At 38.2% G+C, this 18178-nt stretch overlaps 1 protein-coding gene across 1 annotated transcript; it reads right to left on the reverse strand.

Moving 5' to 3' along the window:
* Positions 1 to 6323: 6323 nt before the first annotated feature.
* On the reverse strand, positions 6324 to 11098 carry LOC104232458 (LRR receptor-like serine/threonine-protein kinase GHR1). The gene is made up of 3 exons (XM_009785672.2): positions 9774 to 11098; positions 8085 to 9623; positions 6324 to 7457 (listed from the first exon to the last, which is right to left on the reverse strand). The coding sequence occupies exons 1-3, from the start codon at positions 10834 to 10836 to the stop codon at positions 6874 to 6876; spliced, it is 3186 nt and encodes a 1061-aa protein (XP_009783974.1). The 5' UTR covers positions 10837 to 11098; the 3' UTR covers positions 6324 to 6873.
* Between the last annotated feature and the right edge of the window lie 7080 nt (positions 11099 to 18178).

Genomic DNA, 18178 nt, shown 5'->3' on the forward strand with positions numbered 1-18178 from the left:
TTAAGTTGTCATTGTCAATTTGAGCATATTATCTGTTACGCGGCGCCTTCCTGAGATTCCTTGGAAGGGCGACGTAAGGCTAAGCAACTGATGTCAGTGCAGTTGTTGTCCGCCAACTGAGGTCCCCTCCGTACGCTAGACTAGATTGTCAGTGTCATACGGGAAAACCAATGTCAAGAGCAATTGAGAGAACATGAATGAGAATTGAGAATGGAAGAAAGCTTGATTGCATTAATGAAAGCTATTACAGAAAGGCAACGCGGTGTCGAGGGGGAGAGACACCAGTACAGAGAATTGTTTGCTTGCTAGAAAGTTTGATTGCTTGATCCCCCCTAATAATGCTTAAAAAAAATAATCCAAAGCTACAAGACTAGACTTGATTAAGCTAGAGAAACATAATGGAAGTACATGGAATAAAACTACTCTATATTTACAATGAAAAAGACTTAGTTTGCTATAAGGCAGAAACAGGTCCGTTGTCGGCAGCATAGTCTTTGGCATCAGGATCTGCGCGCGCGGCATTGTCTGCGCGCGCGGCGCTGTTGGCATCTGCCTGCGGTTGGGCGCTGGCGAGGGATATCGGTGGGGCGACAGAGGCACATGCGCGCTTGTCACTTGGCGCGACCAAGACCACGGGGCCGTCCGTGGCGCTAGGCATTGGAAGGCTTGCTAGGACGCCACGGGGCGCGCCCAAGGGGTCATGGGGCACGGCTGGAAAGCCGCCCATGACATTCTCCCCCACCTGAGTTGGCGACGTCCTCGGCGCCTTACTTGCAAGATAATCTTCAATTAGGCTCTTGTAGGCTTTGAGGTTTGTTCCCCTCTCCCAAGTGTTCTCCTCTGCATCACAGCCCTGCCATTTCACCAAGAACTCTTGGTGATCTTTCTTTGAGGCATGAATCACTCTATCATCAAGGATAGCTTCAACACGCCTTTTCCCGGTTGAATTGGGCCCTCGAATACTGGGTATTGTGAGCTGGCTCCTTGAAGGATCCTCCGTGTCTTCCCGAAAAGGTTTCAGGAGGCTGACATGGAAGACAGGATGAATTTTCCACCAAGCTGGGGTATCCACCCGGTATGCAACTTTCCCAATGCGCCTTTCAATGGACAAGGGTCCAATGTATTTTTGCAATAAGCGAGGGTCATGGACCCCTGCAAATAAGTAACGTTTTGGAATTTTGACCATCACTTTGTCTCCTACTTGGTATTCAACAAAGCGACGATTCTGATCAGCATGCCTCTTCATCCGCTTTTGAGCCTTGACAAGATAGCTCCGCACTATCTCCAAATTTTGTTTCCACTCTTTAGAGAAGCTAGCAGCTCAAGGAGATTTAGACATATTTGGTGCATTGACTGTGTGTGGGAGTAGCGGTTGCTGTCCGGTAACAATTTCAAAAGCGCTTTTGTTTGTACTAGAGCTCTTTTGTGAATTGAAACACAGTTGAGCAGCATCCAGAAGCTTCACCCAATTCTTCTGCGATCCGGTTACAAAATGACGCAAATATTCCTCCAACATACCATTGAACCGCTCCGTCTGGCCATCAGATTGCGGATGAAAACTTGAGCTGTGATTCAGCTTCGACCCAAGACACTTAAAGAGTTGGGTCCAAAAGTTGCTAGTGAAGCGTGAGTCACGATCACTAACAATATCTTTGGGTAGGCCCCAATATTTGACGACATGAGAGAAGAAGAGTCGAGCTGTATCTTCTGCTGATATATATTGTGGGGCAGCAATAAAGGTAGCATATTTGGAAAACCGATCTACCACAACCAAGATAGTTGTTAGATCCCCGACCTTGGGCAATCCGGTGATGAAATCCAGGGAAACACTTTCCCAAGGTCTCTTTGGGACAGCTAGTGGTTCCAAAAGTCCCGCCTGTGTTAAGCGGTCTGACTTGTCCTTCTGGCATACTAGACAAGTCTTCACATACTGAGCAACGTCATCGGCCATTTGAGGCCAATAATATGCACGGCGAAGTAACGCCATGGTGCGTTCTTCACCGGGATGGCCGGCCCACAGAGTATCATGACATTCCGCTAGAAGAGTCCTTCGTAGATCTCCTCCTTTAGGAACATAAAGTCGGTTCCCTTTCACTTTCAGAAAACCATCTTCCATGTAGAACTGGCGAGTCTTGCCTTGTCCTACCAAATCAACCAAATACTGTGAAGCAGGATCTCTGATGAGTAGATCTTGTATCTGGTCCTTGATGGAGGTGGCTACCTCGCTCCCCCTTAGGGTGGCGAGTAAGCACACTGATGCTAGATCAGCTCTCCGACTGAGCGCATCAGCAACATGATTGGTCTTCCCACTTCGGTATTCCAGGTTGAAGTGGAATTCAGCTAGGAGTTCCTGCCACCTGGCCTGTCGACCATTCAACTTCGGCTGGGTCATGAAATGGCTAACAGCTGTGTTGTCTGTCTTGACCACGAACGGGGTTCCCAGCAGATAGTGCCTCCAGAGGCGCAAGCAGTGGACGACAGCCAATAATTCTTTCTCATGGGCGGCATAGCGCCGCTCTGCATCTTTTAGCTTCCGGCTCTCGTACGCCACAGGATGCCCTTCTTGTAGCAGGACTCCACCGAGGGCATAGTCAGATGCATCTGTTTGTACTTCGAATGGCTTGGCCAGATCAGGAAGGGCCAAGACGGGGCTACTAGACATAGCCGCTTTCAATGCATTGAAGGCCTCCGCTCGCTTGGGTCCCCATTCCCAAGGTGTGACCTTCTTGAGGAGTTCTGTCAATGGTACTGCAATGAGGGAGTAGTCTTTCACGAATCGCCGATAGAAATTGCATAGACCAAGGAACGCCCTCAAGGCGTGGATATCCTTAGGTGGCGGCCAATCTGTGATTGCCTGAATCTTCTGCTGGTCCATCTTGATTCGCCCTTCCCCAATGACATGTCCGAGGAAGTCAATTTGCTTTTGAGCAAAGGAGCACTTAGATAGCTTCGCATATAGTTCATGCTCCCGCAATCGAGCTAGGACCTTCCGCAAGTGCATCAGGTGTTCCTCCAATGTTTGGCTATATACCACAATGTCATCCAAGTAGACCACCACGAATTCATCAATGTACTCTCGGAAGACTTGGTTCATCAAAGTGCAAAACGTAGCTGGGGCGTTAGTCAAGCCGAATGGCATAACCAGGAAATCGTACGACCCATATCTTGTCACACAGGTCGTCTTGTGTTCATCACCCTCTGCAATCCGAACTTGCCAATAACCTGTCTTCAGGTCTATTTTGGTGAACATTGTCGCACCACCTAGTCTATCGAACAAGTCTGCCATTAGCGGAATAGGGTACTTGTTCTTCACAGTAATTTTGTTTAGAGCCCGATAGTCCACACAGAGTCGTAGACTACCATCATGTTTCTTTTGGAATAGCACAGGGGACCCGTATGGGGATTTGGAGGGCACGATAATCCCTGTGTCTAGCATTTCCGTCAATTGTCTCCGAAGCTCGGTGAGTTCGGGTTGTGACATTCTGTAAGGTGCCCGGGCAGGTGGCTTCGCGCCCGGCACCAGCTCAATTTCATGGTCCACAGTGCGCCTAGGCGGTAGTCGCTTTGGCATGTCTTGTGGCATGACATCTTCAAACTCTAGTAGTAGCTCCTTCACGGGTTCAGGAATGGGACCCGAGGAGCGTTCTACATCTTCGATGCAGAGGGTTGCCAGAAACGTGGGTTCATTTCTTTTGACCCCCTTCTTCAACTGCAAGGCCGAGATGTTTTCAACGGCCATCTTCATGGGCATGCAAGGGATAATGCAGGGCTTGGTCCCGTTTGCTCCCATCATCAGTAACATGTCAGCATACGGTACAGGCATGGTGTTGGTTTGCCTCAGGAATTCCAATCCAACTATCAACTCGAAGTCATCTATGATCACCACGCGCAAGTTGAATTTTCCTTCGTAAGGGCCAAGCTTCATCGGTACTTCTTTGGCTATTCCACCCACTGGCTGGGGAGGTGAGTTGATAGCCTTGACACGGCCTCTACCTTTCCCTACGACTAGACCAAGGCGCTCCACCTGAGTCGAGGCTAAGTAGTTGTGGGTAGCACCCGTGTCTACCATGGCCCGAATGGGCTTGCCATTCACCTTCATCTCAACGAACATTAAGGTCCTCTCGTGCTTAAGAGGAGTCTCATCATCCGCCTTCTTTTTCCCTTTCTTGGTGACTGGACATGGGTCCTTCTTCTTACGGATACCAGCACTAGTCTCTGCTAATGCCTCAGAAATGGAGCCAACAATTGCATTGAAGGCACCTACTGGTTCAATCTGATCTGCGTCGTCTGAGTCGTCATCCGTCCTATCATCAAAAGTCTGATGGGCGTTCATCTGTGCCTGTGGGCACTCATTGTTCCAATGTGGTCCGCCGCAATGACGGCATCCTGAAGGAGGCTTCCTCCCCCGATCATTGTTGTTAGACGCAGCACTGTTGCTGCCTGTGGAGGGAGCCTTAGGTTTGGTTGAGCCCCGATCTCCCCCACTTCTGCTAGGGCCACCATTGCTAGACTGGCCCCCTTTGAATCCCGCTCGGGCAGGCGGCTGAGGCCTATCCTTCCGAGCTTCCATTTGATAGTCCCCAAGGCATTCAGCTGCTTGGATCGCCTTGGGCAGGGTATCTACCCGTTGTCTTTGTAGCTCCATACGGGCGTAAGGTTTCAGCCCTTCTAGGAAAGTGAAGAGCTTGTCTTTGTCCCCCATGTCGCGTATGCTTAGCATGAGCGCGGAGAATTCCCGCACGTAGTCCCGCACAGATTTGGTCTGACGGAGCTCCCGTAGCTTTCTCCTTGAATTGTATTCAACATTTTCGGGGAAGAATTGTAGGCGGATGGCTGCCTTCAGTTCTGCCCATGTTTCGAGAGCATCTTCACCGGCCTTGATGGCTTCGTATTTCACCCGCCACCAGAGTTTAGCATCACCCTGAAGATACATGGCAGCAGTTGCTACCTTCTTAGCTTCTTCTAGGCCCCCAACAGCATCGAAATATTGTTCGACATCAAAGATGAAGTTCTCCACTTCCTTGGCATTCCTAGCTCCACTGTATGGCTTTGGCTCAGGAATTTTCAGTTTTTGTGTCGCGAAAGTGGGGTTTGCAGCGCCCCCGATCTGGTTTCCACCGCCTCGCAGCAGGCCCTGTAAAGCAGCATTGACAACATTGAGCTTGTCTGTCAAGTCGTCAATAGTTTGTTGCATGGCAGTCACCTTGTCTGCCTCTTGTGCCATGTAAGCTAAATCCTCGGCACGCTCCTGTTGGAGTCCCTCGAATTTGCCAAAAATTTCGGCTGCCTCTGTGGCTGCCGTTTGCCGGTCTCCCTCGGAGTCACGACTGATGTTTTCTATGTCAACTTCGGCCTGGAGCACCCTGCGGTCCAGGTCGTCCAACCTTTTCCCTAGGTTGGTTCTTAGTTCAGGCACCGTATCCATGATGGACAGTAATCCATCAACCGTCTGTTTAAGGGCCGCAATGCGGTCCCCATGATTCACCATGGTCAAAAATGGTGGTAATGGCAATGCGTTCCCTCGTCCGATGTCGAGCCTAGGCTCTGATACCAATTGTTACGCGACGCCTTCCTGAGATTCCTTGGAAGGGCGACGTAAGGCTAAGCAACTGATGTCAGTGCAGTTGTTGTCCGCCAACAGAGGTCCCCTCCGTACGCTAGACTAGATTGACAGTGTCGTACGGGAAAACTAATGTCAAGAGCAATTGAGAGAACATGAATGAGAATTGAGAATGAAAGAAAGCTTGATTGCATTAATGAAAGCTATTACAGAAAGGCAACGCGGTGTCGAGGGGGAGAGACACCAGTACAGAGAATTGTTTGCTTGCTAGAAAGTTTGATTGCTTGATCCCCCTAATAATGCTTTAAAAAAATAATCCAAAGCTACAAGACTAGACTTGATTAAGCTAGAGAAACATAATGGAAGTACATGGAATAAAACTACTCTATATTTACAATGAAAAAAACTTAGTTTGCTATCAAGCAGGAACAGGTCCGTTGTCAGCAGCATATTCTTTGGCATCAGGGTCTGCACGCGCGGCGCTGTTGGCATCTGCCTGCGGTTGGGCGCTGGCAAGGGATATCGGTGGGGCGACAGAGGCACATGCGCGCTTGTCACTTGGCGCGGCCAAGACCACGGGGCCGTCCGTGGCGCTAGGCATTGGAAGGCTTGCTAGGACGCCACGGGGCGCGCCCAAGGGGTCATGGGGCACGGCTGGAAAGCCGCCCATGACATATCATACTCCACGTCTTGTATGGATTTATCTATAAAACCTCACTGGCCGCTTTGCACGGCAACATATATGTCAGCTGAATATTAGAGCTTTTGGAAAGGATCTGTGCTTCAGGTTTGGAAAATAATCCGAGTTACTTCAATTTTTGCGTTGAAAGAAGGGAAATGATTTCCAGCAAAGCATCCACGGCATATGAGAAGAGGGAGTTTCAAGAATAATTCTCTCCTGAGTTTTAAATTAGCACTATACAATTGAAACTAAGGAAAACAGCTACCAATGCATACTCTCACCCTCAAATTATAGTACATCTACATGCATATCTTGCTAACAATAAAGTAGGTCCTCCTCAAAAAATAAAGTAGGCCAAAAGTACTTAGCCTTTCTGCTTTTGAATTGTCCGTAAGAGTATCTACTCTAAAGAACTGATCAAAGACTGAAAGCTCATAGACCAAAAGGGGAGAAAAGTTTGTTTACACATTTAAGTATGCCCCAATTTACAACAAGCAAACCGTCAATAAAACTAGCCCCATTCACACACTAAGTGGATCTAATTCTACTACTCAAAAGGGAGGTCAATGAGCTTTTTGATTCCCAAAGAAGAGCAAAACATATGGTTCACCAAAACCAAAACGACTACAAACTATATAGATGAAAGGTCCTCATATATAGTCTTGATACCTGGCCTCTCAGATACAGAACGAATGCATCGAACAGCTATCCCAAGAACCTCCTTCATTTGCTTCTCCATTGCTGGATTTCCGATCTCGGCCGACAACATACTGTCAAAACAATCCGAGCCACAACCTTCTGCCACCTTCAACCTTACCCAGTCAGTTAAGTCTACTCCACCATCTTCGCCAGAGACAACATCACCTGCACACTTCCCACTTAGCAGCTCCAGCAAAATAACTCCAAAAGCATATACATCTGATTTGAAGGAAGGCAGTGGCTTCTTCGACGAAGCCAACTCAGGGGCACGATAACCCAACACTCCAGCATCAAGAATCTGTTCTATTGTGCCGGCTTGAGTCATGAGGCGGTGAAGGCAGTAATCCGCAACTCGTGCATTAAGGTCTGGCCCATCCAACAAGATGTTGGTTGCCTTAAGGTTTCCATGTGGCACCTCACGATCAAAATGGAGGTAGTTCAGACCACGTGCAACATCAACTGATATTTTGAGTCTTTGGGGCCAGGTTAGTGGTGGGCCTTTTCTACCCGGTCGATCTACAAACGGGCAGCACATTAGAGAAGTATATCAAGAATGACCACATAAATATTGAGATCTACACAAGGATTATGATACAAGAAAAATGTATCACATTCTAGCTGATTTCCAACAAAGTGAGTCAGGAAACAAAAGCCAAACATCACATTTTTCAGATCCATTAAGAACTCAAATATCAAAAAATTTAGCTACTAGAGATAGTAAGTACTGTATTGCAAATCCCTCACAGCTTGTATAGTGAACATCAAGTAGAATATATGGCATATTACAACTTGGTGTAAAAATTACGTGAACAAAAGACAGGTAAGTACAAATGTATTGGGCTCTAGACGTGCTAAAATATTATCACATCAAACCAAGGACTAAATACTTGAGGTTCTTTTGTAAAATCCCGCCACTGGATCACATAGCAATGTTAAATGCTCTACTATAATGCACATTGGAAAAACATACGAACCATAATCACAGTCAGATATATCACAATCAGATTGCCTCATATGAAATATGAAATATGAAATGGGAACTAAAGAAAACTGACTAGATTAAAGAAGAGGGAGATAAAGCCTCTACTGTGGATTTAAAGCAAAACATTACATGAGAGTTTAGAGCTAACACATGAAGCTTACCATAGAGGAAACTTGCAAGACTTCCAGGAGATATATAATCCGAAAGAATGAGCTTCTCATGCTGTGTGGGACCCCAGTAGTAACCTCTTAATCCTACTACATTAGGATGCCTTATATTGGCAAACTTTTTTGCCTCCTTTGCAAAATCCTTTCGCTGCTTTGCCACTCCTTCTCTCAACCATTTCACAGTCAGGAGCAACCCGTTCTCTAGTGTTGCCCTGTAAGATGTACCATGGCTGCTTCTGCCTAGAACTTCAGCCGGAGCCCTAGATAGTTCCTCGGGTGTAAAAGAGATTGTATCATCAAGGAAGTACAGCTCTCCAGCAAGACGATCTGGAGACCTCACATCTAACCTTGCAAAGTTTTCTGCAATATACGAATCTCCAGACTCTGGTGACCATGAGAAATGGCTACCTTTCGAAGGGGAGAAACCAGTTATAGCAGCCATTTTCTCATCTGGACTAATTATTTCTGATGATCCTTTTCGTGAAGTCATAAGGTCTTCAGCTGAAACGACTACACCACCTGTACCCTCCCTACTACTAAAGCCAGAAGGATGTGATGGGGATTGGTGATGAACATCCTTTTTAGTAACTTGAGGATGAGGCTTCCTTGACGCTCGTATATAGTAAATGAAAATGGCTAGTAACACCAAAATAATAAGAGCAATTACACAAGCAACTATTATTACCACCTTGATGATAGTCTTAAGTGATCTGGTTTTCTGGTTTTCTGCTGAAGCTTGGCCAGATCCTGATGGAGGATTTGGAAATTGAAGTCCAGAGTTTCCAGGATAGAAAGATGATAACGGAAATTTTCTCAAATTTTCAGGAACAACACCAGATAAGTCATTGAGTGATGCATTAAAGCTTTGGAGGCCATTAGGCAGATTCTTTGGCAGTGGACCAGTAAAATGATTCTGCGAAATGTCAAGAGAAGTAAGTGCACTAACTTGACCAATCGAAGTAGGCAGAGATCCAGAGAAATTATTTCCAGCTATATCAAGTACTTGAAGCGCGGTCAACGAGCCAAACTCATCAGGAAAATAACCAGCAAGCTGATTATGAGAAAGATCAAGAACTCGGAGGTTGGGAGTAGCAGAGGGGGCAGGGAAATCAATACTTTCAACAAGTGCATTGTTTTGTAGGTGAAGTTCTTCAATAGTGGGTAATGTCAGCAGAGAAGTGAGAAGAGGCCCATCCAACTGGTTGAAACTGAGATCAAGGACTGTGATCTTAGGAAACTGTGTGATAACCTTTGGGAGAGTTCCAGTAAGGGTATTGTGAGAAAGGTTTAGGTGATTTAATCGCAGAAACTGTGCTGTAACCTCAGGAATGTTTCCAGTCAATCGGTTTTGGCTGAGGTCAAGAAATTCAACATTCCCCCATTTCTGCATTCTAGTTAGATTTCCATCTAACTGGTTCTTTGAGAGATCAAGTACTGCAGTACTTCCTGTCACCATTGGAAGTTCACCGGAAAGAGCATTGGAGGATAAGTTAAGGACACGCAATGTTGTTGATGTAATCATGCTTATTGACCCTGTAAAATGAAGTGGCTGCGTAAAGCACACTAACTAAATGATAGCAAATAAACTACTTTTTTGTTGTAACTTCAGTTCAACACAAGGTTAATGAATTACTAGTACAATATTTGCCATGTATTTCAAAATGAGAGCAGTTTGGAATATACCTGTGAGGTTGTTTCCACTTAAATCCATTTCTGTGAGAACCAAAGAATCTCCTTTCAAAAGATCATTTGGGACGAACCCGGAAAATCTATTGTTGCTGAGCTTAAGGACCTGAAGATCATAAACAAAATTGAAGCCAGGTAATTCCCCCGACAGCTGATTGTAGCTCAAATCCAGAACTTTCAAGTTCCCAAATGCCTGAGCTTCACCGCCACTTACTAGTGACCCAGTAAGTTGATTATGGCTAAGACTCAAGTATTTTACCGACTCCGATATGCCCGGCAGAAATTTCTGCTGTTGAGAGGTAGAACTGACAAGTAAATTTCCACTTAAGTCAACATAAGTAGCAGTAGTAAACATTAAGAACTCTGGATCCAAAGTACCATCAAGCATATTTCCATGCAAGTCAAGAACGTCAAGGTTAGCCATTAGCTCAAATCCTTTTGGGATTTTCTTTGTAAATCCATTAAGAGATAGATTGAGGTATACCAAATTATTTAACTGGGTCAAAGATGAAGGAAGTGGCCCAGAAAGAAAGTTGTGGCTCAAATCCAAAGATTCAATTGACATGAGCTCTGAAATCGTATCGGGGATTGGGCCAGAGAAGCTGTTGCCAGCTAATGACAAATTCTTTAAGCTTCCTACTTTTCCAATCTCTGGTGGTAAAGAGGAGGTGAATAGATTGTTTGAAATATCCAGATACTCAAGGCTCTTGAATTCACCAATTTTGTTTGGCATTTTTCCAGCAATTGAATTGTTAGCCATAGAGAGTTTCACAAGCATTGTGAGGTTAGCAAACACACTCAAATCTGCATCAGCAGATAAACCTAAGTTATCAAGGACAACAGCTGCAACATTACCACCATTGCACATTATACCGTTCCAAGATGAAGGGCAACCGTTAAAATCAATCGACTCCTCATTCCATGACTGAAGTACATAACCCGTGGGATCATGTTTTATACCCTTCCTGAACTCAAGAAGGGTCAAAATGTCCTGAGAAGGAAGCTGCCCCATAGCAGAACCAAAACAAAGCACAAGTATCAAGTACCTAATTAGCTTCATTATAACACCAGAAGAAGCTCTGCTAAACAAAGTGACAAACTCACACCCAAAAATCAAGAAAATCTTCAAACTTCCAAGCTTAAAAAAATCCAAAAGGAGGCAGCTGTAAGTATGAGGTTCACTATAAGTAGAAGCTCAACATATGAAAACCACTTTTCACAAACTTATATCCATGCCACTAAACCTCAATAACAACCATTACAGTTCAAAGCAGTAAAACTGTAAAACAACAGCCAAAAAGCACCCAACTTCAACCCAAAATCACAAGAATTCTCCTTCAACCAACAATATATGGACCAAAAACCAAATTCTGTCTAAAAACAGTTATGCAAGACAGATTCAAGAAGAGCAATTTTTCTACAAATAGTAGCTGAAAGGAGGCAACGAGTAACAAAAACAAAGTGCAGACAGAACAAGTTCAGCATTTTCTTACATAACAACACACATTTTTACCAAGAATGAAAGCTCAGTAACCAAAAAAGAAGCAGTCTTTTTCAAAGATTTACTGAATAAATTCAGCTACTTGCAATGATTACACCTTTTTGAGTTATGTTGAAACCTCAGATTTGTTCGCATTCACCAACTTCCCCTCTTGTTTAATGCACTGTAAATGCACTCAAGTGGTGGACTCAAAATCTGCATTAAAGTACAAGAAAATGGAATGGACCAGCAAAGTGTTTAGCCCTTTAGAAATCTTGATAACATTACAAATGAAGTTCAAGAAAGGTCCAAAACCAAAAGTGTAAAACCCTAGTGTTGCTTTTGAGATTATATGAATGAAAGAGAAGCCTCAAACCCCCAGAAATGGCAGTGACACACTCAGCATTTGTCTTCTTCCAATTTCTCTCTCTCTCTCTCTCTCTCTTACAACTCTCAACTTCTCTCCCTAAAAAGGACATTTTTGTTGGAAAACTCAATAAAGACCCCAATAATTATGTCTCGTTTTATTCTTTGGAATTTTTATTTGGATTTTCTAATACTTGAATATTCTTTTTAGAATTGTTTTAGATGAAAATTTGAAATTAGAAATTTGGAACTAGTTTATTAACAATTTGCTAGTAGTTATTTCAAAATTTGTATAATTTTTTAAAGATTTTTATATTCTTTCTTTCTCAATATGATTTTTGCAATGTGTTCCTAATTAACAGCATTGTATTTCAGAAATAGGGTTTGAGTATCAAATTTTAAATTTAAAAAAAATTAATTTTATAACCAATTTTTCCAAGTAAATTATACCAACAAAATATCAAGATGAGACAATTAAAAAGATTATATATTATAGTAATTTGAAATTTAAGAAATTATATTTGTAAAACCCTTGAGTTATTATTACATACATTTTCTTTTCAAACTAAAGAGATCTAGATCCAAATAATACTATGAGAAGTAAGGACTCATATATAAAAGTGCAATTGGTATGTTACATTGTTTTGAATCTATGCTTGAGACTTGAAAAATATATTAAGTACTAATTAATTAACATTTTTATCTTCCATTCTTTGAGATTTAATAATTATTTATTTGTTTAAAAGTTTCAATATTTTGGAAAAAAAAGAAAATTTGGCAAGAAAAGAGGGGGGGGGGGGAAGGAGAAATAGCGGGAAATGAAGGGCGTTTTTGGCGTGATTTGTCAGTAAATTATGAGCTTTTACCCGCGAAAAAGGCATTAGGAATCTTTTTTTTCATTGTGGACGTGAAAAGGATTTATCAAATCTAGTTATTTTAAGATTGTGTTATGTCCTTTTTATTGGGAAGTGATGTGTTGTGTAGAAGCATGGGAGAGTGTGGTCTGTACACATCACACTGGGTCCTATATTTTTCCTTTGATTCACAAGTTTTATTTTGTGTCTCGTACAACTAACACTAGGTACATGAGATTTCTTTTTTATCTTATAAATTTGTGAACCTCAATTTTATATTTTTGGGTCCACAAAATTGTGAGACAAAAATATTACCTCATAAAACTAGTATAAATTATATGAGACATAAAATAAAAATTTTCCTACTATAATTACTAGTATTAGTATGTCAAATATTTAAGTTATTTGGATTGTATTTAAATAATCTTAAAATTTACACTTTCTCAGTAAATATAGATAAATACATAAAAAAAAATAACTATTTCTTCTATTTTTCTTTTTTGATATCATTCTTGTCGGTGTCATTGGATCCTAAAAATAGTCAGGAAGCAAAATAATAATTCATATTTATGGCAAAACAATCAAATGTTGAGACAATGAATGACTCTTTGGATAGGACTTAAAAAATATTTCTTTCTTAAAATTTCAGTTTCTAAAACATTATTTTTCAATAATAATTATTTTTATAATAATGTAATTGAAAATATTATTCTTAGTTCAAAAATCATTTTATTTGGCTATCTAAAAATATAAATAATTCTTTAGCTAGTGAATTATTTTTACTCCATTTTGATATTTGACATTAACCATGTTAAATATCTGAGTTATTTGAATTATATGTAAATAACCTTAATATTTAAACCTTATAAATAATTATAGATAATCGTCAGATATTAATTAAGAAACATTACATGAAAAAACTCTAACATTTTCTCAATTCTCGTAGTGATAATTTTATTTTTGCACTATTCTCATAGGTGTCATTGGAACCTAAAAATAGTCATAAAGTGAAATAATAACTCATATTTATGGCAAAACACAAAGGTTGACACGATATAAACGATTCTTTGATTACGACGTGACTCTTATACTATGACTTGCACTCTTATTTGATATGATTTTATCTTTCAAAAAATATTTCTATTTTGAAATTTTAATTTTTAAAACTTTATACATATTATAATAATGATTATCTTTATAATGATGCAAGTGAAGATATTATCCTTAATTTAAAATTCACTTTAATCGGTTATCTAAAAATTTAAATGATTCTTTGGCCGGATTTATTTCAGTATGACTCTACTTTAAATTTATCGATATCTCTAGCCCTAGAATTTGAATTTTTAATACCCTATATATATAAAAAAATTATTCTTTGAATCCTTAAATGTTAAATTAGTTGATTATTATTATTATAAAATATTGCATATATTGTCTTAAAATTATCAAGTAGTTTATTTTTCGACACCATACTTTGCTTAACCTCAATGCAAACTACTCAAATTGCATTCCAATTCAAATTCAAATATCATATCAGTTTGTTAGTAATAGTGATTTTTTTAAAACGACATATAATGTAAACTAAAAAAAATATTCTAAGATATTCTTATCTTATAATCTATGTATTTGAGTTGAAAAAAAAAAATTAAATCGATGAGATTAACTTTCAAATTTTTTATACTCGACAAAGATGGAACATAAGAAAAAATTTGTTGTCATCTTTTATTTCTCATTTTATACCTGTCTAACATTTTTTCAATATTTATTTTCTTTTATCTTATTTTTCATGTCATTATTTCTTTTGTTATAAAAATTAATTTATTTCACTATAAAAGGATGAGTTTTAATAAAAACTTTCTACATATGAACTTTAATTATATTTTTAGTCTTTGGTTGAAATTATTCCATATTTTTCTTTTGGCTTTATCTAATCACAACCTAAATAGGTGCTCACCCGACCACTTAAATTAAAAAATGGAATGATGTGTAATTTATATATAATTCATATATAATATGTGTATAATCGTATATTGTCGGTATATCATTTATTTATATTAGCTATAAAAAGTAAACAATAAATATGGCCGGATATTATATAAATATTCCATAAGATTTCGGTTTTTTGAGTTTATCCATGATATAAATTCTATTATAATAATTTTAAAACTCTCTACTAATGTTCAAAAATATCTTATATTTTTATTATCTTTGAATTAAAAAAGTAAAGAGTTTTTTTTGAAATAATTTATTTACATTTTAAAAAAATATTTCACGTCATACCAATTTTTTCTTTATATATACTCTTTGTTACACTTAAAAGCCACTATAGAAACTATCAATTAGAAACAAATTTCTCTCTTGTTGAGTTTGAAAAAAAAACTTTCACATAATCTAATGATTCAAAACTAATATTCTTCAACGAAAAAAATATTATACCCTTGCAATATTTGCTTGACTACAGCTACATGAAGCGGTTTCGGCTTATACCCTTCAATTCCTTGAATGTGCTAAATTGAAATTAATAATAGCAATTGTATAGCCAAAATTTTGTTATTTGTTTGATGTCCGTTTATGCAAATTGACTCTTCAAACAAATATTCTTCAAGAAGAAAAAAGAAATAACTTTTTTTTTAATATTGACTGATTTTGTGATGTTTCTTTCTCCAACATATATGTTTACTTTATTATTTATGTAAGTAAACATTTATTTGGTTCTGTAAACTCTTTTTTGTTATTTGTATAAACATAGACGTGTACCCTATATATTACATTTATTTTAAAAGAATTTTATTTTATTCAAATTTAGCTACAGCGTTTCAAAGAACTATACTTATAGGATTTTAAATGTGAAAGAATTTTATAGTTATATGGAGTAGTTTTTTTTTAGAGGTGAAGTAGTATTTAAATAATGAAAAAAATAACAAAAGTTCCTAACATGATTGCATATGATCATTAACCGGATTAAGTATAATAACATGATAAAAAAGATAAATTTTATTTTTAATTTAAATTCAAATTTTAGAACTTTATCTATAAATTCAAACTTATCTTTTAATTCAAATTTCGTTTATATATATATATATATATTTGTATTTAACTAAAATATTTGTATTTTATGTGTAAACTTATGTCCAATAGAAATACTAGGTAATCGAACATATTTTTTTGGAAAATGGCCAAATATATCCCTTTACTTTCGGATATTATCTATATTTAACCTTCGTTATACTATTCGGTCAAATTTACCCCTGCTGTTATATTATTCGGCAAAAATTACCCTATCATCAGCAGACTTTTATATTTACCCCTTAATCTGTTAAGTAATCCCAAATCTCTTAACTTTCCTTTATTAAATCAATTGTTATTCTTCTTGCTCCACTGTTTTCAAAAATTACTATTGATGTGAATGCTAAAGGTACTAGCTGGACTATACAAATTATTCATGAATATTTTTAGTTACCAGTGCACTCACTTCTCTTCTTGTGATTATGTGTGTGGAATTGATTTAAATTTTTATTTATTTTTAAACCATACATATCGTAGAATTAGGTGGGTCTATTTATTGTGTATTATATGCAACTGATCATCATGTATGTACATGTATATTTAAATATGTTTTGTTATTGTATGATTATTATATAGTTCGATCGACTAACTTAAGAGTGCACAATGAGTAGACATTTGATTAAAACAAAGTTGAATTCGACAATGTAAAGTCTCCAAGGACCTTCATCTATCACTAATACTTGCAAAGTCGTCATATCTTTGGTGCAACGAATTCATTAAAGTTGAGATGTTGTAAATACTTTTGGAATTTAGACAAGCTACTTAATTTAGATTCTTCAATTTACTATACTTTGTTTGCTAACTGTTGTATTATTTTAATATTTTTTCTTATTTTTTTCAATTAAAAAAGCATGTAAGTGTCAATTATTTCGAAAATAGTGGATCAAGAAGAATGATAAGTGACTTAACTAAAATGATTTGGGGGATTCTGGGTCATCTGACGGACCAAGGGATACTTTTTAAGAGTTTGGTGATGGTTGGGGTAAATTTGACCGAATAATATAACGATAGGGATAAATTTGCCCGGATAGTATAACGAATGTTAATTGTAGACAATATCCGAAAGTAGATGGGTATATTTGGTCTTTTTCCCTATTTTTTTCAAACCATTAGTATTAGTATCATTCTTATATTTTTTTGTTCTTAAATTTCTATTATTATTGCGGTTTTTTTTCTTCGGCTATCTTTTTTTTTTTTGTTACTGCTTCCTTTTTATATGACTTTTCCACTATCGTATTTCTTACATTGTTGTGATTATGCTTTTCGTGGGCCAAGTATTTATCGAAAATAGTCTCTCTATCTCCACAAGGTACAAGTAAGGTCTTCATATACTTTACTCTCCCCAAACTTCACTTGTGAGATTATATTCGTATATTGTTGTTATTGTCCTTCGTCCCATTTTATATGAGATTATTGGGAGCATAATCGTCACATATCTAGTTTTTTATATGAATTAAAATATAGTATTTTGAAATTGAATATATATGTGAAGAAATTATATAAAGAATATGAAAAATTACAAATATTAATAAGTTAAAATATTTAAAAGACATGAAAAAATTATACACCCTCCTGTACACCATAAGTGATTATTTTAATTTTGGCACACCCATTAAGGAACTACGAACTTCTAAAGAGAAAAATATGTATTCACTAATTAACCTTAATTGATTGTTACATTGACACATTGGAATATATAAATAAGGGCAAATTTTAGAAAAATAAAATTAATTATTTCTTGATTATGTAAAGGGACACTTATTTTGGATCAAAATAAAAAGATGAAATAATTACTTACTGTGAACCGGAGAAATTAATTAAAAACTCTCGAAATAATAACTTTATCACTAGAGTAAAAAAATTTATTCGTCGTGATTAATAGAAGTTGGCACTTTTACCACTAAACTTACAGGCCACTGATACTCATGAAAGGTTTTCCTACAATAAATGTAATTTTAGTTCTTACTTGTCCACTTCATTTTATCGCTTGTCTCAAATTTCTCATAGTTTGTTTGACCAAATCATACCCACGTTAAGCAACCTTTGCAAAAACCATCACTGTCCACATTATGACATTTAATTCCAAAAAATTGCATGCAACACAGGGAATCGGTTTAATGATGTCTCCATCTTTGTCCTTTGGCAGTTGGTACAACATATCTAACTCCACTTTCAATTGTTTTCTTATGGATAACAGAAAACTATCAAACATTTGTTATGTAAAAGACACTTATGTCTCATCTTAATCATGGACTATATATGCCACGATGACACTTTCTTTTGACACTATTTCTTGACTTTCATCCTCTTATTAACTAGTCCTTGATTTGCCCAATATCACTATTTTTCTTTTCTCGTCAACTTTTCAGATGTCATGACCCGTCATATCATCATGTCACGTAGGTGTCACTTGGCGTATATTTTTGCTATATGAAAGGGTTATATAAGTTTGAGACTAGATCTTGATAGAATATTCTAGAACTATGGAAAATTTCCTTGGAAAACTCTAGATATTTATGCACTTGTAGGAAGATTCTAGAGAAATATGGAGATTTCTCATAGAAGACCTTAGAATCCTATAGATTTTTTAAGAAAGTCCTTGGAATCTTCTAGGCATGCAGAATATTCTAGAAAAT

The sequence above is a fragment of the Nicotiana sylvestris genome, chromosome 2 (assembly GCF_000393655.2).
Source record: "Nicotiana sylvestris chromosome 2, ASM39365v2, whole genome shotgun sequence".
Classification (NCBI taxonomy): domain Eukaryota; kingdom Viridiplantae; phylum Streptophyta; class Magnoliopsida; order Solanales; family Solanaceae; genus Nicotiana; species Nicotiana sylvestris.